The sequence below is a fragment of the Perna viridis genome, chromosome 1 (assembly GCF_037379345.1).
Source record: "Perna viridis isolate PV_CMFRI_1.1 ecotype Kerala chromosome 1, ASM3737934v1, whole genome shotgun sequence".
In the NCBI taxonomy this organism is placed as follows: Eukaryota; Metazoa; Mollusca; class Bivalvia; order Mytilida; family Mytilidae; genus Perna; species Perna viridis.
In genome coordinates, this window is record NC_142445.1 from 45,858,875 (window position 1) to 45,884,410 (window position 25,536).

General features: G+C 31.9%; 1 protein-coding gene across 4 annotated transcripts in view; it reads left to right on the plus strand.

Moving 5' to 3' along the window:
* The first annotated feature begins 39 nt into the window (after positions 1-39).
* LOC148628996 (mitogen-activated protein kinase kinase kinase 1-like) overlaps positions 40-25,536 on the plus strand; it is a 29,882-nt gene continuing 4,385 nt past the window's right edge. The window contains exons 1-20 of one of the 4 annotated variants that reach the window (XM_088542059.1): positions 40-512; positions 4,328-4,384; positions 6,554-6,677; positions 8,620-8,655; positions 9,299-9,424; positions 9,922-10,080; positions 12,054-12,170; positions 13,946-14,082; positions 15,006-15,127; positions 16,067-16,154; positions 16,974-17,136; positions 17,308-17,550; positions 18,175-18,296; positions 18,559-18,650; positions 19,041-20,693; positions 20,916-21,085; positions 21,462-21,620; positions 22,142-22,304; positions 22,706-22,837; positions 22,957-23,231. In XM_088542059.1, the coding sequence (XP_088398185.1) occupies positions 334-512; positions 4,328-4,384; positions 6,554-6,677; positions 8,620-8,655; positions 9,299-9,424; positions 9,922-10,080; positions 12,054-12,170; positions 13,946-14,082; positions 15,006-15,127; positions 16,067-16,154; positions 16,974-17,136; positions 17,308-17,550; positions 18,175-18,296; positions 18,559-18,650; positions 19,041-20,693; positions 20,916-21,085; positions 21,462-21,620; positions 22,142-22,304; positions 22,706-22,837; positions 22,957-23,231 (4,317 nt within the window). In that variant the 5' untranslated portion in view covers positions 40-333. The remainder of the gene's footprint in view (positions 513-4,327; positions 4,385-6,553; positions 6,678-8,619; positions 8,656-9,298; positions 9,425-9,921; positions 10,081-12,053; positions 12,171-13,945; positions 14,083-15,005; positions 15,128-16,066; positions 16,155-16,973; positions 17,137-17,307; positions 17,551-18,174; positions 18,297-18,558; positions 18,651-19,040; positions 20,694-20,915; positions 21,086-21,461; positions 21,621-22,141; positions 22,305-22,705; positions 22,838-22,956; positions 23,232-25,536) is intronic. The other 3 variants (XM_088542067.1, XM_088542078.1, XM_088542079.1) reach the window with 3 other exon arrangements.

Sequence of the window (25,536 nt, forward strand, 5' to 3'; positions counted from 1 at the left end):
CTGTGCGTTTTACGCATATATATCTTACTGAATCTGTTTAAGCTTCTCTGAGATAAACAAATATCAAAAATGGAAATGATCTCAGCTTGCTGTAAACAAAAGGACTCGATAAACAGTAAAATTTAGGGTTTTCCAACCGGAAACCGCGTCAATAGATAAACAAAAGTTGGCATTCCATCCAAAACTGTAGTCTAATTTACCTGCGATTGGTATGATATGCAACAACGACATCAAGATTTGTCAGATTTGCTTTGGCACTCTCAGTCTCATTCAAATGTAGACCACTGTTTTCCTTAAGACTTATAGTTTGATTGAGATGATTCAATTAGGACCATGGCATCAGCTGCAGCTGCAATTGACGAAGTAGAGAGCAGTGCTAGTGGGATTACAAATGTTAATGGGGAATTATCCCCTAAATCTAAACACAAGAATGCAGAAGAGTATCAAGGACCTCATGAATGGAGAAAGATTTTGCGTCCAATAGATGATGTTGGCATCAAATCTCCATCAAGGTGAACTTATAAGAGTTTATTACCATTTCACAACTTTTCACTGATACAATTGACATACCTTGTACATGTACATTTTGTTTTTACTTTTTTATAATTATGATTGTCATCACAGATGTAACAAATGCTACATGACAAAGTGAACATGTGAAGCTTTATCTGATGATGATTGTTTATCAGTTTATAGAGTGTTGCACAGACTGAATACTGAAATTTGCATTGTACATGTACAATGTATATATTTGAATAAAAATTTGGTATTTTCCATCCAAGTTTTAGAACCTTAACCACCATTTAAGTGACAAGTGTTCCTCTGCAAATACTATGGTTTGATATACACATGTACATTTTGTACATATATACAAGAATTTTTTGCTTCAGCTGTCATTTATGAAATCACAATATTATTTCTTCAGATTAAAGTAAAACATCCAGGAAAGTCATTGACAATGGATAAATTATATGTGGCACTATGACTATGGGATATGCTGTCATTAATTTTGTTTGTTTCTTATTTTCTAGCATTTTTTTTTTAAATCTAGACTAATAAATTTTGCTCTAAACATACATTGTAAATGTACGTTGTAGCTTAAATTCAGGTCTTCGTTTGTCAAAACTGAAAAGAAAACTGTATCCATATGGTTTTAACAAGAAAGTGGTTCAATTACAATTAATTAATCCATTTATTCAATGCCTGTAACATTTTTGGAAATACAGTGAAACTTCTCTCAGAAAACCAGTCTTCCCTTCAAACCAGCCTTTTTCAAAAGTCCTGGCCGATATACCTTAAAACCTGTGTGTTTTGTCTTCAATAGACCGGCCGCTCTCTAAAACCGTAGAACATTATTTTGTTGGCAGTACTGTTTGTAAAATCTGATCATTTACAAATAATGCAAGCTTAGAAATGTAATAAAATGCCAAAAGTTTTGAATCTGCATTAAATACATGTATGTCTCAGCCAACAAACTGACAAGGTATAGGGTTATAGAACACATTAATGGAACAGCTCTTAGAATGCATTGCTATTTTTCACAAAACTGGCCACCCCTATAAACCGGCCATTTATTCTTGTCCCAGTGGTGGCCGGTTTGGAGAAGTTTCACTGTATCCATAAAAAAAACCAGCATTTTTCATTTTTTGGGTGATTTTTGATTGAGGTGTAATGATTTGAAATAATACAGGAATGAATCACAAACCACCATACAAATGTACCTTTATATGTTACATGTATAAATAGACATTTAAATGGACAACTGACAAAGACAATAAGTACATGTAACATATAACGTGTGCATTGTTTATGTACATTTTTATGATTATACATTTTTATTGGAAAATGATGCTATACAAAGTGTTTTCCCCAGAAATTGTTAAGGCATGGTACTTGATGTTTTTTGAGGGCACTAAACCATTATAAAAACTTCTTTTGAGGGCACCCCACTCACATGTACACATGAACCATTGAGGGTAATATATTGTCAAAAATCTGCCATTAGCACCCTAGTGTGATGTTGTAAAAGTGTCATTCACATGTACATTTTGTACATTTAATAAATGGGTGCCAATAGAACAGGAGTGAATTTTTAATTGCTAAATTAATTCTACATGTATAACTGTAAGCTGGGTTTGTCCAATAGGGCCAAATGGCACATTGTAAATTTTATGTTCAGGGTAGCATGGTTCTTTAAGATGAAGGCATGTTGCAATGCCATCTTGAATTGGTCTAGGGAAACCTCTAAATTCTTTTAACTAGTTGATGTGACATTTATATGATTAATATATTTTTGATAAGATAGATATCAAACAAATAACAGTACCTGTTACTCTGAACTAAACTATTTTTATCAATATAAACATTATTGGAAATGTAATTAATTTTCATATACATTCATATACATTTTTGTACATTGTACATGCATAAGTTTACTAAATGATAAGTTTATTTGTTTTTACTATTTTTCCAAACTTGCATATGATTACTGCTAGTAGTAATTTTCATGTCATAATTTACCAAATTGTTCTCCCCTTCTACTACAAAATGTATATGATGATGGGACCTACATGTACATGTTTATTTGTATAAATAATCCACATAATTCTCTCACAAATTCACAATGTTTTGTGGCGGCAACTCCTCTGAGGAGGTTGACCAAATTTGGTTCAAGTATTGTACAATTGTAAATCACCACAGTGTTCTCCCTAAGATTTACAGATGTAGCATCCTGGTATTCCCGGAATTCCAATATAGCATCTTGCATCTACAAAGTATAGCATCACATTTGCATTGGACCCTGTAGGAAGTTCTTTTCACATTGCTACATGTACATGTATATGGCCCTGGAGAGATCACTACACCATGCATATACAAAATGTACATGTACATGCTTGAAACTTTTGTGCCCCAAATTTTGATTTGACAAATAGAAAATACTAGTAAACACTTTAGTATATGTTCCTTTGAGGCAGTTTTTTAAAAAATTTCTTTAAAACTTTGAGGTTTATCTGATCCTATCTCACCTTGATCTGTTTTTGCAAATGTGCTCTTGATTTGAATTTTGTCTTAATAGGTTTACCCTCTTTGACTAAGGTAGTAGTTTTGTTGTCACACTTACACTGTAATATTAATCCTTTTTTTTTGTATAAAGTGTTGACACTAACACTGTTTCCAAGTGTCATTAATACATTTAATGATACAATTTTGCAGATTATCCATACAAATATCCATTATATTGTCTCCTTTGTCTGTTATACTGTATAACATGTAAATTTAGCAAGGTGCTAATTTTGGCGTATTTTAGCAGTCTATAAAACACGGAAATAAATTCTGCCAAATATGTGCTATGGGCTTAATTACAAAATTAGAAACACCAAAATATTTGTACATTTTTTTTTAAACTGTGCTAACTTTTACACCTACCAAAATAATCCACTATACAGTAATAAATCAATACTCTGGTTCAATATAACAGTGAGCTTCTCCTTTTGTCAAGAATCATAAGGTGAATGTGTTGATAAACTGTTAAAAACAATCATCCAATTTTGTGTTCTAAAATGTTAAAATGAATTAATGTATGTATGACTTTATAGTCTAGACCAACTTGGACTAAATACAATGTAGTTTTAAATAATAGATCAAAGCTCTTGAACCATACTTCATTTAAAATTAAGGCATGATACAGATTAATTAAATTTATATCGAAAAGGAAGTGAGAAAACAAGTTAAAATTAAAACCAATGAGGTTAAAAGAGTGACATAAAACTATTTTATCCATATGTTTAAAACTCATTGAATATTAACATAACAGTTATAAAATCATGGGTATTTTTGTCTTTTCTATAGTTTTAACATTACTCTGTAGACACATTCTCCTGTTCTCAGTAACAAAAAAAAATTTCCTACTTTTTATTGGGGTTTGGGATGGGCAAAATGTGCTTAAACCTGTATATTTGTACAAACCCATTAACTTTTATGACATTACAAATTTCCTTAAGTCATTTGTCAGTTCTTATAGTGTGAATAAAAAGGTGAACACCTAAAACTTGATATTTCAGTCATTATGAAATGAATGTCTTCCCAAAACCCAAATTTGACCTTTTTCTTATATATAAGCATCCAAAAATTTTTGTCTGACATGTCAATCAATCAGATAGTATTTCTTAATGACTGATATTTGCACTATAGAAGCCTGTGAATACTTGCATATTTGTGTTATTGAGTATTCAAATGCTGTAAAATATACTTCAACCTTTTGGTTAACTTCACATAAATTGGTATTGTGTAAAATAAATACATCATTATTAGACTTTTAATTCTGTAGGTGTGATGAAGACCAGAGAATAGCCACTAATTTAAGTGTGACAGAGTCAGAGACCAAGTAATGTCACTAAGTGTTGTAGCACCCGAAACACTCCTTGCATTTTTCTAATTCCTCACATTTAACACTTGACTTTTGATGGAATGGATATACTCAACTCAATCATTAAACTTAGAGTACTGATCATTCTCTGATTGATACCTCTACAGCCTCATCAGATTTTCTGACCTGCTGGTCATTTAAATACACGCATGTTCTTTTGTACATGTAGACATAACTACAGTATACATGGTATAAGTACATGTACAACTGTAGTTCCTAGAAAACATTACAATAGAACAAATACTAAGGCAGCAACTATTTGATTTTCAGTGGGGGGATATGGATTTTTTTTCTGAGACAAACTCTTTTTGCCTTTGGCAAAAAGTAATTTAGTTTTTTCATGACAAAGTAAATCCATTTTTTCCCCTCAAATTCAGTGTTAAAGCTATTAAAAGCTTGGAGTAAAACACGCTATTCATTTTTCACATTGCTGGAAACAAACATCCCCTTTTGCCTAGAGGAAAATCAAATGGTTGCTTCCTTATACCTAACCATGAGTCAGTAGATTTGTTCACTTAAAGTATTAGCTCTTATCTCATTTGCATTTATTTCTGTAGCTACATTTGTTGTATTTGTGTCCATTTTGTACACTTGACCATGCAAACAGAACAGAAAATCTACTCTTTTTGTAAAATTTTCTTATTAATAAGAATTATTTCTAAAACGATTTGATAAATTGTCTGAATTTGAGTTGGAGCTATTTAAGTGGTAATCTATTCCTTGTATGTATTGTAGAAGAAGTATTGTTGAAGATATATACTGGTGTGTATGGGTACTTTGATTTGTTATTTGAAATCTGTTACAATAGATCCCACCCATAGACATTAGGTCTCAAATCACCTGAAAGCCTGGTGGAGCTGATTTCTTTCAAATGTAATCAATTACTTCATGATAACATGGGGTAAAAAATGCAATTGATTGCATCATGATTACTCGTAATTTCAAATGTAGTTGATTACTTATGACTACTTTTAAGTTTAAACCTTAAACATGATTGTCGAGTACAGGTAGTGCTGCTGTTTCAATCCATTTTGCTTTTGTACATGTTTTTCTTTTCTCATCTTACTGTAAGTTAACTTCTTTAATGCTTGTGCTTGTTTTTTTGTTTGTTGGCCATACTAATGCTTCATACTTATGTGTTGTTTTGTCTTCCATGTGTGATCATTGTATATTCAGAAATGGTTTAACCGTTTTATGTATTTATGTTTACCTACTGCAAACTAAGTTTGGTTTCAGCCTGTCTATCCAACATAACAGTGTCATTGACAGTCAACTACTCTTCCTATATCATGGTACTCAGTGAATTTTCATCAAATTTTATACAGTATTCTATCACTTACATCAAGAGTTTCTGTTTTGACAAGTTTTGTAAAAGATATGGTCATTTAGGTAGCTGGACATAACTCCTGTTACAAATCTATATTACTCACCTCGTGACTATATAGAGATGTGCAATGTTATGATTAATATTTTTCCCATAATGATGTCAAAGTCATTTTCTGTTTATATTCCCCACATGAATAGTTTTAGTCCTGATTTTCTTATTTGAAGAAATTTTGTGATATTTTAAATAAAATATATTTCTATTCTTTTTATAATAAAGAGAAAGTCCTAACAGCTAGTTTCCTACTATCTTTCACATTGTACATGTAATTGTAAAATAATTTCTGAATTTACAGTGCATTTCTTTAGTCAAATATAGACCTGCAATGTATGTGTGTAATTACAAGTTTATCTTGGGTTTTGTTGTCTTTGTTTTGTTTTTGTACTATTATTTAATCCTTAATTTTCATACTGATATATTAACAAGTAACAAAAGCATCATGTACTAGTAGCATAATTTACAGTTTTTACATTTCATCTTGCATGTTTTTGTCAATCATTTCTACGCATTATGACAATAAACTCACTTTCATTGTGCATGATCTGGTATAATTTTAGAAATGTTTGATATTGGAATTAATTCTTCTGTTTTGAACATTTACATGTATGTTGGGCCTACTTATAATTATGTTTATTTGAATGTGTGTACAATGTATGCTATTACTGTAATGTTACAATTTCCTAATTATGAATGTACCAGGCTTATAATATGGATTTAATTGGTATTTACATGTATTGCTACAGAGCTATCAAAGACAGTAGAAAAATTCACAATGAAGATTCCAAACTTAATGAGAAGCCCAAAAGAGTACCATCATGGAAGAGGCATTTAATAGAGAAGAAAAAAAACAAAGGAGGCAGAATGGTAGTATGTTATGTTCATAGTTTTATATATATGCATGTAAGATATACATGTGCATTAGGGCATGATTTCCCTCAATAGCAGTTTCCTTAAATCCAAAATAATTCCAAATAGTACCGGTAATAATAACTTGTTAAATCAAGAAAACGGTTTATGCATCTTTCCTTATTTCAAAAAGTTGGTGTGGTCATGATTTTTACCATCTAGATATGTTACTGATTAGCCAGTTTGTTTTGAAGAAGTTAAATATACATTTTCTTCCTCATAATTTTATTTTTAAAACTCATTTGCATTTCCTAAACAATAGTCAGTTATACATATCACTCCTCTTTCTTTTAGTAACAAAATAAGATAAAATTGTTCAAGTAAGACCTAAGTTTGGTTCCTCCTCGTGAAAGAATGTACCACTTCTGTAATGTAAGGCCTGTAATATTTAGTTGTGTTTCTCTTTGTAAAAGAATTACTCATAATCAGTAGGCTCCCCGTGTTTACTATCATTAGTTGGACTCCTTCTTGTAAAAGAATGCACCATTACTGTTTGGCTTCTCATCTTAACTATCATCAGTTTGGCTCCCCATGAAAGATTCCAGTATTGCTGTGAGGCCTCATCATTTGGGTTCATCATGAAAGATTCCAGTATTTCTGTTAGGCCTCTCATCCTAACTATCATCATTTGAGTTCAGGCACGAGACCACAATTAATTTTCATGTGCATTTCAATATACACATTTGAGCAGATTAAAAAATTTCCACCGGCGCAAACTGAATAAAACTTCTCTGGCCTAAAGATATGTACAAACAGGATTTTATATATAAATTGTAGAAAATTTTACCATCATTTTCTGAAATTAATACATGTACATATAACTCGGAGATGGGGTAAACATGACAAATGAACTGAGTTAAAAGTCCTAAATTTTAACCTTCTTCCACTGAACCAAATCACAACTTTTAGTCAGAATTGATTAATGAAAAAAAATCCCATGTAATTTTAACCTATTTACTACCAATTAGAGGCAAAACTTCAGCAAATAAGTTTCCAGTAAAAATATGAAAAAATGTGGAAGGTACCTACTACCAAAGTTGGAACTATATTCGTTGTGTTCTCGTACCTTCATCATTAAAGATTCCAGTATTTCTGTTAGGCCTCTCATCCTAACTATCATCATTTGGGTTCATCATGAAAGATTCCAGTATTTCTGTTAGGCCTCTCATCCCAACTATCATCATTTGGGTTCATCATGAAAGATTCCAGTATTGCTGTGAGGCCTTTCATCCTAACTATCATCATTTGGGTTCATCATGAAATATTCCAGTATTTCTGTTAGGCCTCTCATCCTAACTATCATCATTTGGGTTCATCATGGAAGATTCCAGTATTGCTGTGAGGCTTTTCATCCTAACTATCATCATTTGGGTTCACCATGAAAGATTCCAGTATTTCTGTTAGGCCTCTCATTTTAAATGTCATTAGTTTTAATGTTTGATGTTGACACAGATTGATTGATTGTTGGGGTTTAATGTCTGAGCAGCAAGATGTTGACACAGATTAAGGTGTTATCAAATAATTATCACTACATGTATGATAGTACACACATTTTTAATTTCAATAGTATTATGGGTATTGTTTGTGTTGTGAATAATAAGAACTAGATGTATATACATAGAAAGGATTGTCTTATGTAATGTATTCAACAAGGCCATGGATATCAGAGCATGTATGTCAAGTTCCTAAATGTTTCAAATATGAACACATTTACATGTGAATATTATTGTGTAGGAGGTTATATGTATGTATACAATGTCGTTTAATATGATGGTGATAAGAGATGGAAACAAAACAAACTTATTATGTTCATGTATGTTAAGAAATCTTTCCTGTAATTGGAATTGAGTATAAAAATATCAAATATATTCAAAATATCATCATAATATTATTTTGTTTGCAGGTTTCCAGAAGTGGCAGTGGAGCTGGTTCTTCACAAGTAAATGTTTTTTTTTTTATCTTATAAGTCATAGGGTGCAGTTATCACCTAATTTTCTTTTTTTCTGTATTTGAAAGTTCATTTTTAAACGAAGATGAACCATTTATGTTTTTGCCATTAAATGTATGAAAATATGACCTATTCGAGTTAAAAAAATATTGATTTTAAATAAATTCAAGGAATAGAAAACAATCTTCTAAATTGAACACCAGCCCGACAGCCATGGCTGATGAAAATGCTGTCGGTCTTGCAGAATTTGTCTAACATGCCAATGTTTATATATAAGTTAATTCAAATTTTTTAGCTTAGGCTTGTTGTCAGAATTTCTGCTTTTTTGTTGAAAAGTGATTTGGTACATTTTTTGTATAATCTGAAATTGACATGGGTTCCTTTTAATATTAAGGCACACCTTTATACTTACATACTTGAAGACATTTAGTGAAATGCCAACAGCCTGATAGATCATAAGCAACTGCAAGCAGTGATAATTGTGTTTTATTATCATATCTTCTTATTGGGTACTGCATGTGGGATTTATTTGTCAAAATTTTCTTTGTAAGGATATATTTTGTCTTTTTTAAGTTAATTAGGTGTTTATAGATAAAAATTTATTTAATCACTTTGTCATTTATAACCTTGTTAGGATGGAGTGACCAGAAAGAAATCATTCAATAGAAATGTGGATTCAACATTTAAACAACAAGTTGTCAATAGTAACAACCTTACACAGAGTAATTCATTTAGGAGACGTATCTCACCTTCAAACTCGGTAAGTCAAAGATCATTATATAATGTCATGGTCCTGTACGAAGCATAGTATTTAGTATGCAAAAACTACTAAACCACAAAATTATTCCTGTAGAAATTTTTTTTTTTAAATTGGATATCAATCGTAATACACCAACATGTAAATAAGTGTGAAATACCTGTTCCAAGTGAAGAACATAGAACATAGTGGCTAGTTTCATTCTTCTGGTTTATTCTTGATTTTATCTGTTCATGTACTATTTAACAGTGGCAGATCAATTTTTTTACCCCAGAATCCTTCCTTTTGTTCGAACATTTTGTTGATTTCGAGCAAAATCTGAAAAAAGATGAACAAATAATAGCCTTGAACCCACTTTCAAAATCTTCAGATCAGCCCCTCACTTAAAATCTCCCTTACAGATTTATAATTTTGAGTGGTAATTTTTTATAATCTTTATTTTAACTCCCTTGAGTATTTTACTTGCACTCTCATTAAACATTTTTCATTTTGTACTCCAGTTTAATAAACAGAATCAAGGTTCCAGTTTGTTGACCAAAAACAGGATAGAGAAAGTTCAGAGAGCAAGACTTTACCTGTTACAACAGAATGGACCAAACTCATTTCTAATTGGGGGAGATTCTCCAGATCATAAATTTCGAGTTATCATTGGACCACAGGTTAGTTTATAGTATAGTGTAGTTCAAAATGTATTCATTTTTATATGCCCTTCTTTTTCGTCTGGAGAAATTATGTTATACAGTTGTCCATTTCTCCATCATTCACACTTGGCCAAATAACTCAAAATTACTTCCTCCTACTGTCATGAAACTTTGATGAAAAGTGTCTTTCTATTGATTTAAATTTAAAATTCTCGTTGATTTTTGAGTAATGGGAATTTTTACATGCAAAAAAATGGAATGATCTACTTATTGTTCCATAAGGTCAGATCCATACCCTCCATATTATGTATAGGGTTGGTAAGTCTTGTTCTCCATTTTATATTTTTAATCCAGAATTTCCATTGTTGAAAGCATTCAAAATTGAAAACTGAGTTGTTTTTAGTTAGCTATTTCTGGGTACAGCTACATGATGCATAGTTGTCCAATTTTTTCTATTTGTGTTTTACCATACTTACTTCAGTGTAGAAATAGTTCAATGTCATATTTTTCTCATCATATTTACACATCAGAGGATTTTTCTTGATAAGTATTTAGTCTTATTATATTAACAAACACTACCTATATTATTGAAATTGAGAATTCACAGGATCACATGACAAAACTTACAAGCTGTATTTATATTAGTACATAATGTGAGATTATAATTTCTGATGGAATGGTCTTCACTGAGCAGTGCTGTGAAGCACCGTTAATTGTTCATATATAGATGAGGTTAAAATAGATGGATGTATCATGTACTGATTGTTCAGCTCTGTATGAGACAATGTTATAGTTCTTTTTTAGATGAATATTAAACTATTTGGCTAATTATGCTTTTTTTTTCAAGAATAATTCATAATATTCATTTCCATCTTTAATCATCACATGTGTTATTTTTTTTTTTTTTTAGTAAATGTTATTTTATTAATGGTAGAAAATTTCATGAGAATAATTTCATATAATAAGCTTGTAACATGTAAAACAATAACTTCCTGAAATCAATTACATGTACATGTATGTATGGGGACAAGTGATATTTATTTATTTCCTTATTTAGTACATGTACTGTGCTGGATTTGGCTTTCTTTCTTGAATTTTATTTAGCACTTAATATAGTTGAATCTTGAACTTCCTATGTATTTGGATGTAATGCTGCTGATGAGATATAATGAATGTGTAACAGCATACCAAAATTTGTGATATTTATATGATTGGGTTTTTTTAATTTAGTATATTGAGTTCACATTTCCCTATAATTCAGACTGAAATGTAAGTACCGTACTTTTAATGTTTTTAAAAGGGAAAAGAGCCCAGCTCTTGATTTAATTAATTTATTGGAACCACAGGTGGACGGTTTTACTAAATATGGAGTCAAATAAAATCAACACCAATCAGATTGAATTAGATAAAGAAGTTTATTCCCCCCCCCCCCAACCAATACTTAAATTCATTGAAACGGCCAGTTCAGTCATAGCATAAAACAACTTCTCCCAATTGTTCCAATGTGATGACATTATCACACAGTTATTATCAAAATGGCTATGCTTGATTCTGTTACTAAGAAAATTTCAGTTGTCAGTGATTTGACCAGAAACATTATTTACTGGAAAATTTCATTTCCTAAATTCTTTTTATGGTAATTGTTTCTTTGGAATGTTTGTTTATCTTCTAATCTTTCTGTCAACATATTTGAAAAAAAATCCTGTGTTCTGTACTAATCAATAATTGCTGCTTTGAAATAAAGATACCAGAATAGCAATGAGATTTCTCTTAAGGAATTATGAATGTTTTTAATCATGTGAACTGTAAGCACTAATTTTTGTTTTTCTTAAAAAAAGCAAGAAAGTCAACTCTGACAAGATAATAGTAAAGTTGAAAAAAAAGGATGGTTAAATCAGTTATATGTTTGAACTGCCATCAAGTGTTGTCGTTGCAATTAATTAAAGAGAAAGTTAATAATTTGAAATTGTCATTTTTTTTTACAATTTCAGACATGTAGTTGTGGTAAAGGTCCTCACTGTGTGCATGTATTGTTTGTAATGCTGAGAGTTTTCCAAGTTCAGGAGTCAGACCCATGCCTGTGGAGCCGAACACTAAAAAATTATGAGGTACAATGTATTTTCTTAAAAAAATAAGAACTAAGATAAATACAAGTAATAAATATTTTCAAACAAGCTTTATTCCTTTATTAATACTAGTAAGTAGGTTGAAAAATTTTCATGCTTATTAAGTACCATTCTGGGTAAGAATCGGACAATGAGTGACACATCATTTTTCTCAGTTTGGTCTTTTTTGCTTCAAACATATTCAAATTCATCTGGAAAACAACTGAAAAGCTGTTTAAATTTATCCTGAAGCATTGGTGACATAGATATTTTTTGACTGCTTATATCAGGAAAAAGTTTGAAAAAATTTTCCTGCCATTTTTCCATAGTGCATTTCAACTTAATTTGACCTATCAATAACTCCAAAAAGCAAATTTTACAAACACTTTGACTGTAATTTCTTGAGGTTATCAGGGACTGCTCTGGCTTCCAAAATTATGTCGGCAGAAAAATCGCCAGCTGCCATTTTTTGTCGCCAGTTTTCAGAAATTAGAGCCAAAGGGTGCCAAAAAAATTATACTTTTTAAAAAAAAATGACAGTATAAGTCCGCTGATGAATTATCTTTGTCATTTCATCAAAATAACCTCTCCATTCATGACATACAGTTGTACATGTACCCAATATTCACTCTTAATGCATGTATAAAGCAATTTTTTTGCTCTAATCTGTCACTTTAATATGCAAAAAATAATAATGTACTACTCCAGAAACAGGTATTTTACTTCTATCAAAGACTTTATATTACCATTCTCATATAGTCAATGATTTTAAAACATGTTCACCTTTGTCCTTTATGGTCTAATTTATCTAATACAATTTAATATATTTTTTTATTTTTAACAAACTTGATTCTTTTTCTCAAGTGATAAAATTTTTATCAAACTACATTTTGTACCATGGACCATTATCTTGATATCTGAATAGCATGTCTTTAATTAGATTTTGGGAATCCCCATTCTATTTGTTTCCCGATTTTCCTGACAAAAAGTCACATGGCAAAAGTGTAAACAAATGTCATCCATTTTCTTTTACTAATTCTTTCATTGCGAAGTATTTAGACACTTCCTGGTGGGATAATCATTGTTAATTGGATTTAATTCTGTTCTTAGGTAAGTCTGTTTCTGAATGTATTACATGGTTAAACAGGGCTGTGAAACTTGTGTGTAGCCACGTGCACATGGCCTTAATTGTGTTTACCTTTGACCAGATGATGAGAGTTTTGATTGGCTCAATAATATATTTACATCTGATTGACACCTCCCATGAGGATATTGTCAGTCATGGTCGCCTGGTCTAATTACCGTTAATTGCCTTCAGTCATAAATTGGTCATAGTCAATTAACACAAAATTAGAGAGAATATCTGTTGCTGATAAACATCCTGTCAATTTTAATATACAAAACCTAGGTGCCAAGAAAATCACCAACTGGCTATTTTTGTCGCCAGATAAAATAAAAAATCACAAATTGCAACATTGGCGAAGTCCAGCGCGACCCCTGGGTTATGAGGTATAAATACTTGGATAATGCAATAAAATCTCAGTATTTTTTCTTCATGTGCCACACCTCATACACATTTTGCCTGATTCTTAGATGGAGTAGTACTTAAGAAGATGGAAGCTGTTGAATCATATGGTAATATTTAAATCAGACTTAAGGTGATAATATATATTTTTATTACTAAACTTCCAAGGATTAGAATTTAAGGATTGAGATGTGTTGTTCCTGTAAAAAAGTTTTTCACAGTTTATATGTTATTTACATAATGTTTGATACAGGTTGAGAACTTATTCAGAAAGTATCAAGACAAGGTTTCATCCAGAATATCAAGGAGGAAAAAAGAAAAAGAAAATAAAAAAGGTTCATCATCAGAGTCTATATCACCTGAAATAACTCCTGCTCAGTCAGATATTGGGTATGTAATCTATATCACCCAAAGTAACTCCTGCTCTGTCAGATATTGGGTATGTAATCTATATCACCCAAAGTAACTCCTGCTCTGTCAGATATTGGGTATGTAATCTATATCACCCAAAGTAACTCCTGCTCTGTCAGATATTGGGTATGTAATCTATATCACCCAAAGTAACTCCTGCTCAGTCAGATATTGGGTATGTAATCTATATCACCCGAAGTTAGTCCTGCTCAGTCAGATATTGGGTATGTAATCTATATCACCCTAAGTAACTTCTGCTCAGTCAGGTATTGGGTATACAATATATATTACCCAAAGTAACTCCTGCTCAGTCAGATATTGGGTATGTAATCTATATCACCCAAAGTAACTCCTGCTCAGTCAGATATTGGATATGTAGTCCATATCACTTGAAGTCACTCCTGTTTAGTCATATTTTGGGTATTTAGTCTGTGGGTATTTTATGTATGTATTTTGGGTACTTGGTCTATATCACTTCTGCTCTTTTAAATGTTTGGAACATTGTCTATATCACTAGATGTCACTCCTACTCACTCAGATATTGGGTATGTTGCCCATGCACCTTAAGAAACAGACTCAATCATGAATCCGTAAGTCATCATTTTTTGGGGTGCTTTTAGATAACCTCAATGCCTGTGGTTCATACTTTAGCAGGTTATTTGGTGTGTACCATGTTATTGAGGTTATTTCTTGATAGACCTAAACAATATAACAGTCATACCTTAAATGTCATGTTTCTATTTCAAAAATAGTTGTAAATACCCCAAAAAATCTACCTGCATTCTTATCTTCAGATTAATATAAAACTATGAGTAAGTTTCAGGTATGATGACCAGTGCCATTTACCAGTACTTCAACTTGGTATGTCATTGATAATGGAAAACTTGATTAAAATATTGTAGGAGTGTGAAGGAAGAAGAAGATACTTGTCCAATATGTTTACTGGAGATGTTGGAGGGAGAGAGTCTATTGAAGTGTGAGAACGGTTGTCAGAATAGATTACATCATCATTGCATGGCAGTCTGTAAGTTATTGGTAGTTTATTATAGGTTACATCATCATTGTATGGCAGTCTGTAAGTTATTGGTAGTTTATTCTAGGTTACATCATTATTTTATGGCAGTCTGTAAGTTATTGGTAGTTTATTGTAGGTTACATCATCATTGTATGGCAGTTTTTAAGTTGTTATAGGTTACATCATCATTGTATGGCAGTTGGTAAGTTATTGGTAGTTTATTCTAGGTTACATCATCATTGTATGGCAGTTTTTAAGTTGTTATAGGTTACATCATCATTGTATGGCAGTCTGTAAGTTATTGGTAGTTTATTCTAGGTTACATCATCATTGTATGGCAGTCTGTAAGTTATTGGTAGTTTATTCTAGGTTACATCATTGTATGGCAGTTTTTAAGTTGTTATAGGTTACATCATCTTTGTATGGCAGTCTGTAAGTTATTGGTAGTTTATTATAAGTTACATCATCATTTATATGATATCATATATATATATGCATATTATATCAATAATTGATTCGTAATCAGTCAACATTGTCTTGTTTTTTTATTATTTTTAATTGAGTCACTTGAATCAATCATAGTTAATTATATCACAGTGCCAAGCCAGGTTAGACAAAATAAACTGGTTTGCTCAAAAGAGAACTAACTATCCAGGAAGTTTGTTACAAATCAAATTAAATTGTTATTTCCTGTTTATGATTACTGGTGGTATTTTAGAATAACTTCTTAATTATCATCTTCTTTTACAAACCCATTACGGTTTATTGCTGTCCTTTTTTTTTGAAATTGTATCTTTTGCTTTAGCACATCTGTTTATTTATGCAATAGACTGTTAAGTCCCTAATGAATGAAAATCAATGTTTCCTGTGGAAAAGCATTCAATTTGTGGAGAGCTATTTCCTTTCAATCTTAATTGTATGTACATTTCATCCTGTTTTGTTTTAAAGGGTTTGAGCTCTGTAGACGACAGAAAGATCCATTGATTTGCCCATTATGTAGAGCTAAATGGAAAACAAATACTTTCGAAGTGAAAAGGTAGTTTTACCATACATTAATATAGTGATAAGAACCAAATACATGTTATGAATTTAGTCTTTTATGATCATTTCTATGCAAAATTGTAATTATTTTTACTGAAAAAACAAAAAAAAAACAGATCACTAGCTTGTTTGAAAAATATTGTGTTGATTTCAAATAAATAAACAATAAACGGATAAAGTAAACTACATGTAAGTTTGACAATAACATTTACCATATTCTTCCGTGTATGCCACATACTTTTTTTCAACTTTTTCTTCTTTCCAGGAGGGGGGTGCATGGTATACACCAAAACAATAAAATTCTAGATTTTTTTCTTTTGTGTAACAAGAAAGGCTTACGAGTTCTGATTGACCTGATGTGCATAAAATAACAAGAAATATAAACATTTTAGCCTACTCATTGAATGGATCCAATACATCACAGGATTTTAATCATTGAATGGCTTGCAAATGCTAGAAAATGTAAAGAAAAAAATACATTTATTTAAAAGATTAATGATGAAATGATACACATTTCAGGGAATTTTCTGGAATCCTTTCCTCTCAATGTGGTGTTTTTCTGGTGATTTCTCCTCTCTCCCCAATGCATGTTTTACACAGAAACTAACTTTTTTTTGTCTATCTCCCTTGCCAAGAAGGGGGTACGGAAGAATATGGTACATGCAGAAAAAAACAGGCATTGTATTTCATAAAATACATATGTATTAATCTGTTGGCTAATTTTAATTTGCTTATTTGTTGTCTCAGTCAAAATGAAAAATACAGAATTAGATATTTTAATGTACAGCAAATACCATAAAACTATATCTTATAGCCATGATGAGTCTGTTTCACGTGAGCCACCAGGAGCGCCACCCAATACTCGTGCACCCTCCCCACAGCCCCAGGCATCAGGTACTACAGCCACTGAAACTCGTCTTCCATATGCAGATCCTGTTCCTGATGATTGCAAGGAGATGGCATCTCCATGGATTGAGGTAAAAATATCACTTTGTACACTTGTGAGATTTTTAAACTGTCCATGAAACACATAGTGAATTGTACTGTACAGCTGTACTTTCAAGAACTTCATATGAATTTCGAGATATGATATCTAATTAATTAAAATTTAATTAATTACAATTTGAAACTTTCTATTTATATTTCAGGTTTTTGGTGAAGACTTAGTATCCTGTTTCTTTGCTAAGAACTGGTCTATCAGAGAATCTGCTTTGAATCACCTGTGTAAGGAAGTTCAGGCTGTGTTGATGAGAGGTATGGGTGAAGGTAGATCAGGAGTATTGGTATCACCTGAGAGACAGACTGCCACACATAAAACATTGGAGTGTTGTTGTCAGATACTTGCATATATGTGTAATGACCCTGTGTATAGAGTTTATGTTGCTTCATTGGTAAGTTTGTGTGGAATTTAATAACAGGAAGCCATGCTGGGTATGTCATATTGCATATAAAATTGTGACAACTGTTTCTAACATATTTACAAAGAAAGTTAAAAGATGGCTAATTTTAATGTTTTTAGATATGGGCTATTGCTGAAATTCAAATCCAGGCCTGTAAGCTTCTACATGAAAGAAATTGTTCAAGAATTATACCGTATGATGGGTTATTTTGGTGGATATAAAATTTGGTGATTTTAGGCAGACAAAAAGGAAAAATTTGGTTTTTTTCATTTTTTCGGATGGTTAGTGGTACACAAAGTAATGGAGCTAAGAGTAAATATTTTGGTTTTTTTAGACAGACCACTCGAATACATGAAAATTTTCTGCTGTACAGTACTCAGGCCATAACTTTTAGAAGATTCTTGATGTATTCAGAAAATAACAAAAAAAGAAAAGCAATAAAACCATCAGATTTTGCTGGAAGGCAAAAATAACAAATTTAAAATGAAAAGAAATGGTAATATGTTAAAATGGTGAATAAATAAGTATAAGGATTTTGATTTTCATTTAAATTGCTGAAGCTTATAATTGTAACATAAAAAGTAATAGTTATTTTTATGTTGAATTATTTTTCAGAGGACACTCCGTACTATCTTATCATATACACCATGTAGAGAACAACAACAAAAGTTACGCATAGAAAGGTTGCTCAAATCTATCATTGATGCTGTGGTCATCAAGTGTACTGATGGAACTAGGTTAGTATTCTGCAGATTTAAAATCAAATTTGGTAATGATACAGTAATATTTAAGAGTCATCTTGAATAATTGTTGAATTTAACTTGTATTTCTAAATTTCGTTGTGTTCATGTTTTTTTGTTTTGTTTTAATTAAATATTGTCTATGAATGAGTTGTTATTAAAAACTATTAATGAACCAAATTCTCTAGTTGTTCTTTTTGAATTTGAAGAAGTAAACTTACATTTAGATATTTATATAAACATATTTGTAACCTTACAGACGAACTAGTCAGTTGTCATTATCCACATTAGTAGAGATTGCTAAAGGACAAGATGGGGAGCTAGCAATAGGAAAAGAGATACACAACTCTGGTAAGATGTTACGTTTTCCTCAGAATTCTACATGTTGAAGCTTATTATCGAGCATCATTTTAAGTAGCACAAAATTTAGATATGAGCCATTTACAATTATTACCTGGACCAGTTTCTTAGTAATGATGAACCTCGCTATGAGTTTTGATAGGAAGTATAAAAGATAACAAAAAACTTTTACTGCTGTAAACATAGTTATTTTTGTAATGTAATAATTTTTACCATTTTCGCATTTGAAAAATTAGCTTTAAAAATATTACCTTTGAAATAGATTTACTGAACTATGAAGCACTAATTATATTTTAAAACCAGGAAATTAAACCAGCAAATGGAATATTACAGTTTGTTTTTTCTGCAAAATGTACATTTTGTATATAATCTTTTATTCAGGTGGCCATGGTCTACATGGTTTGGATTTCATCATAAGATCTGTAACAGAAGATTATGATGGAGATACTGTAGCCTGGCAGTGGTTGTTAGGGCGACTTTACGTCCTTGAAAGGTTGTTTGAAGAATTTCACAATGAATTGTTACCACGTAATCCACCAGATGGTAGATCTGCAGATGAGGAAGGTCCTCCTCAGGATTCTAAGTCAAGAGATGTGTATCACAAACCTTCAGTACAAGAAAGACTTATCACTATAGCAAAGTTTTCTATTAAGGGTGTCACAAATGCTCATATGAGGATTAGCCGCATGGCTAGACGTGTTTTTCTTCTAGTCTGTAGATTTTCTGCTCATATTGAAAGTATGATTGACGATTTAGAAGAAATGCTCACAACAATTGACACAAATGTTGGTGCTTCTATGAAAAAACGTTTGTGGAGAATTGTTGCTGACTTTCAGTTGTCTGAGAAAATTGTGCAAGAATTACATCATGGAATAAGAAGCAGGAAACACTCAGATGAATCTCCAACAGATACTCCTGTATCATCTCCAAGGTGTAATTCTCCAGTTACTCACTCTGATAGTCACAGTGAAAACAGTGCTCAAAATGCCAGTAGGAATTTGCCAGTAGCCCCACCTAACACTCCAATTCATTCAAGGAGAAAACAAAAGTCTAAGAGAACTTCCAGTCTTAAAGTTGAGGAAGAGACTAAAGACACTATAAATGAAAATTCTGTCGGATCTGAATCAGGCTCAGCACACAATAGTCCTTCCTCTAGTCCAGACACTGTGAAGAAACAGACTATACAAACTCTCCAATCTCCCCCCTCACCAGAGAAAGAACCACCACCACCTATACCACCCCGTCCACCTAGCAGAAGAGGCAGCTATGAAATACTTGAGACAGGACCAATATTAACACCCCCTCCACCGATATCTCGTGTCAACTCAGCAGATGTACAGAATAATAACATATCACCAGGTCTTCTTGAGACAGATTTCCCTGCTACTCCTGAAGAGGCTATTGAAGTAAAAACAATCAAAAGTCAAAGTTCTGTGGAGAAAAAAGATGGTCCACCACCTAAAAAGAACTTATTCCTGCCATTAAATTGTGACTCTAATGATGACGTTTTCAACTTACCTGTAGCTGAGGATTCTACATTTGTTAACCCACCAACTGAGGCTAATTCTACAACAAACACAGACTTAGATTTATCTGGTGATATCTGCAAAGTACGCACTTCATCTAAAATAGATGAGTTTTCTAATGAAGGCAGCTTAAATGACCATTCCAAAAGTTTTAAAACTGAGACAATTAATAGTGCTTCAACAAGTGTTCTACCATCTGATTCCATTGTTGGGCAAGACTTGACAGGATTAGATTATGCAGGGACAACTGAATTTCAGTATTCTATGTCATCAGAGGAGAAAGTCTTATCATCAGATGATTCTCTTGATAGGCGAAGGAATCGAAGGTCGCAATCTCGGTCTCGCCTAGGTTCATCTGAGGGTGGCCTGTCAAGTGATGAGTTTCTTAACTTTGATTCTCCAAGTAGTAAGGGAACACCAAATAGAGAGGATAGGAAGATTTCCTTCAAATCAGAAGTAACTTCTTGTGCTTCTCCAAAGCATTTCCCTGAAATTGTTGTGCACAGTGGTGAGTACAATGTATTAGAAAATTAGTGCAGATATAATTGTTAAATAGAGTATAATGAATTGAAGTACTTATAGATAAAATCTTATGGTCATCAATATAAACATAATTAATAGCCATCCAAGAAACATTCATTACTGTAACATTTGAATATTCATTTTAAGTGAAAATGAAGTATTCTGAAGACCTTCTTCATTAGTTTGCATTTTCACTTTTGTTCGACAGACAGTGTTACTGGTGAATCATGCCTTTGTAAGGAAGAGATTGAAAAAGAGGAAGCTATAGCTCTAGCCAAGGCATTAGAGGTGTCTTCCCTAGATCCTCCCAAACCGAGGATTCCTGGACTTACTCCTACTGAGAGAGAAGAAGTCATTACTATCAGGATACAACCAGATGTGAGAATTCTACTAAAATGTATCTTAAAATTCTTACCCACAAATATTTCTGTAAAATTACAAATCTTAGGATTTGGATGTGTTATTCTGCCGGTAGATAAAAGATAAAAATTGCAATTGATTCAAACCATTTTTTTATTCTCATAATCCTGGTATCATAAGCAGTAAGGCATAAGCATAAAATTATGATTTTTACACAAATCAGTAATAAAATACCATATGTGTTATAATGACCACAAATTTCAAATAAAAAATAAAATGATACACATGTATCAACATTTGATTAACCATTTGTTACTTCCAGTTTTATTACATCTCCTACATTCATTTTTAGCAAAACAGCTGACATGAGTAATTAGATGATTTTGCTTTACAGGAATACTCAAATCGAGACCAAACAGACAATGACCATTCCCCAAAGTTTTACTATGAAGGTGTCCACTGGAGAAAAGGTGCTTTACTTGGAACTGGAGCTTACAGTACATGTTACCAGTCTAGAGATGTTAAAACAGGTGTCATTATGGCTGTAAAACAGGTACAAATTTAAGTGTAATAATTTAGTGCGTAGTTACATTATCTTAAGTTGAAGGCATATTTAAACTTGAGATGAAATATTAGACCTTATTCAATACCTAATAGCAGGGATATGATTTATTCTGCTTTTACAGATCCATATTTTACTGTAATAATCATTTATTTCTCTGTCTTTATTTACTTCCACTTCTCTGTTGTTCCTAGTATTTCATTCCTGTTAGTAATGAAATGTTAAACCTTTGTTTTATGAGACAATGTCAATACAAGTGTGTTAGCTTTATATCCCAGTTGATTGGCAATGTGCTATGAAAATTATAGGATGATATTGGTTAAAATTTTTTTCTGGTTTGTTGACTCTTTTGTTAATGACTATGTTCTAACGTTCATTCATTTAGAGCAACATGTAACTTCCGCCCACACCAACATCATAACCAACGCCTAGAATACAAATACGATAAGGCATTGTGTTATTTTTTTTTGCAACATTCTGGACAAAACTAAATACGCTATGTTTTGTTTCAGATATCTTTCTGTAGAAATAATGCATCTGAACAAGAGAAAGTAGTAGAGACAATATCAGAGGAGATACAGATGATGGCTAAACTTAACCATCCCAATGTTGTCAGAATACTGGGAGCTACTAAACAGGGCTGTCATTTCAACATGTTCTTAGAATGGATGCCTGGTAATATTTAAATTCAAACAAGAAAAGATAAATAATTATGATAATTAAACGAACAAAGCCTTTAGTTGTAGTAGCTAAATAATATTAAACTCTTTTGAGTGTTGATTCTATGAAATAAAGTGATTGTTTACTTTATTATTTTGTTCAATGAAATTTGAACTAAAATCTGTTATTTAATTTTCGAGTGTTGAATAGAATGAAAAAAATATTTGCCAAGACACAAGTATTCTTGAATTAATGCTTCTTTTAATATCAATTAACTTATGCAGTTTTTAAATATCAGAAATGCTCTGTTTCTTTTAAACATGAAATAATGTGTTAATGACATATTTCAGTATATTAGTGTGTATTGGAGCACATACGTCTGCTTTGTTATTATGTTTATATCATTATTTTTGCAGGTGGTTCTGTGTCATATTTACTGAGTCAGTATGGTGTATTCTCAGAAGATGTCATAATCAGCTATACATTCCAGACATTAAAAGGCCTTGCTTATCTCCATGACAACCATATTCTCCACAGAGATTTAAAAGGTATAGACATACAATACTTGTATTGCAAATTTGTTCTTTTTCATGCTAATTATAGAAACATTTTTTTGGTATGATATTCACTTGAGTGAAAACACATAATGCATTTCTTATTGTTGCAGGTGCTAACTTACTTGTTGATAGTACAGGTCAAAGGTTAAGGATTGGTGATTTTGGAGCTGCTGCAAGGCTGGCATCACAGACTACTGGTGCAGGGGAGTTTCAGGGGCAGTTATTGGGGACCATAGCATTTATGGCTCCTGAAGTTTTGAGAGGGGAAGAGTATGGAAGGGCATGTGATGTGTGGAGCCTTGGTTGTGTCATTATTGAAATGTCAAGTACCAATCCCCCATGGGATGCCAAAGCTGTGTCTAATCATTTAGCACTTATATTCAAGGTAAGTTTTTGTTATATCCTCCATATAGATTGGAGGATATATACTGATATGGATGTCCATACTTCTTTCCTTCTAAACTTTCACATTAGTTTTATTACATATCCACATTATGCACCTCCTATTTTAGAGTTTAATCCAAGTCAATTTAGAGTTTCACATTGCACAATATAGACTTTGTCATTTTTTAATATAAAAACAAGTGGGTACCGAACTCTTATCTTTTACTCCTCCTACACCACTGAATGGAATTGGATGAAACTTTCACAGAACTTTCAGTCAAAAATGACGTTCATTGACTGACAAATTTTGCAAATGACTGACAACCATTTTCAAATATCAGACATGAAAAATTGTCAACCCTTATAAATTAAAGTCTGCATGGTTTATTAGTGTCTGAACATCCTGTCTACTTGTCTCCTAATTGTTTTTTGGAAATTAATTGACAGGTGTGCGTCAATATCAGCAGATGTGTAGCCACCTGTGACTGTGATTTACCTGTAACTGATTAGTTGATTGCATAATTAAATTAATGGTAAACGTGCTGCACCATTGCGTAGATGTATGAATTAAAGTGTCTCAGAGAATTTTTATACATTTATTACTTGATTTATTAAATTCAGAAGAAGATTTACAAATCCAACATTTTTCCGCTGATCTTTTAGTGTTAACAAAAACATGTGGTGCCAAAATTATGAATTAGTCGTTGTTTGTAATTATTCATTTATCACTGGAATCGTTTTAACACAGTAGTCAACAACCCATATAAATCAATATACCAAATTTATTCACAATTTTCATTTAAATATCAACATTTTTATATCACTTGGAAGTTTACGGCTGTTTGCCGATGTGATGAAAAACCCCAAGAGATATGATGTTTGTTTATTTGTTATAACATCCACATGTGGTCAAACCCAACTTGTTCAGATATTTTATAACAAACATAGTATGTGTTGAAATAACACACATTCCAATATTTTTCTTTAAATAACTACAAAAATTTTTTAAAAGTTTATTCTCGATCTTAGCGTGTCAAAGACTGACACAAACGTCTGCTGAAGTTTGTTAAAATGACCGATGTGGGCTGTCAAAATTTTCCTGAGCCTTGATTGAAAGATATACTGTTGAATTCTTTCCTGACAAATATAATTGAATCAAAAATGTTTTTTATACAACCACAAAAAAATTTTGGTCATATTATGGCATGACCCTGTCATTGCCATCATCGGCATTGTTGTAGTCTGTACACACTTGTTTTTCATGCAAATAATAATATAAATTGCTTGAACTGTATTTAATTTAAAAACAAGGGTCCAAATGATATAAGATTGGTGTTCATTTTGGGGGGTTATGGTCCTAACTGTTTTGGAATTTGGGGCCAAAAACAAGTATTTCTTAGAATATTATTGTACAACTCTCTTAATAAGATATGGATGTCTACGACATTGTTGCACAATATTCGATAGCATAAAGAGCATATGGGGGATTGATTTTGGGGGTCAAGATTTGAACTGTTTAGGAATGGGTACCAAAAAGGGAATAGAAACTAGCATTTTCCTGATGTCCAGACAATAACTTGAATATAAATAAATATATCTCTTCAAAATCAAATTACAAGGTGCAATACCTTGAAAAAAAGGGTGGCATTCATTGTTGGGATTATTACTTGAAGAACAAATTAAGGATAAGGGGCAAAAAAGGGACCAGAAACAGTTTTCTGACTTCTGATTGACAATTTGAGTAAAAGAGAATGGATCACTTTGAAATTGAATTACAAAGTACTATAAGCCAAAGGAAGGTTGGCATAGAATTGGGAGGTTGTGACTGGAACCATTTGTGAAACATTGTCCAAAAAGGGGCCACTCTGATTATGGTCAAATTCTTATCCTGTGTAAAATGACTAATTGCAATATTAAAGTTCAAAGCTGGGTTTGTCTATACTTGCCCCAATTGTTCAGGTTGTATCAAGCTGTGCATTGTGAAGAATTTTGTTTTTAAAATGAAGTTCCTCTTTTTAGATGTATATTGTAATTAATGCAACAAATGTGCCAGCATATAACCTAAATACAAAATAGTAAATACTTATAGTAAATGCTTATAATAAAAAGAAATTTGTTTTCTCATAACTTCTCGTTTTTTTCTTCTTATAACTAAAGTCTCGATTTATACCAAATTAATTAAAATTTGCTGGTTCAATTGCATTTCTATGTATGATATTTAGTTTAATCTCAGTTTCCCAAAATGCATTTTGTACATTATGAAGCTAAGGGGTTTTAGTTGGCATGTACCGGTACAATTCTTAGAG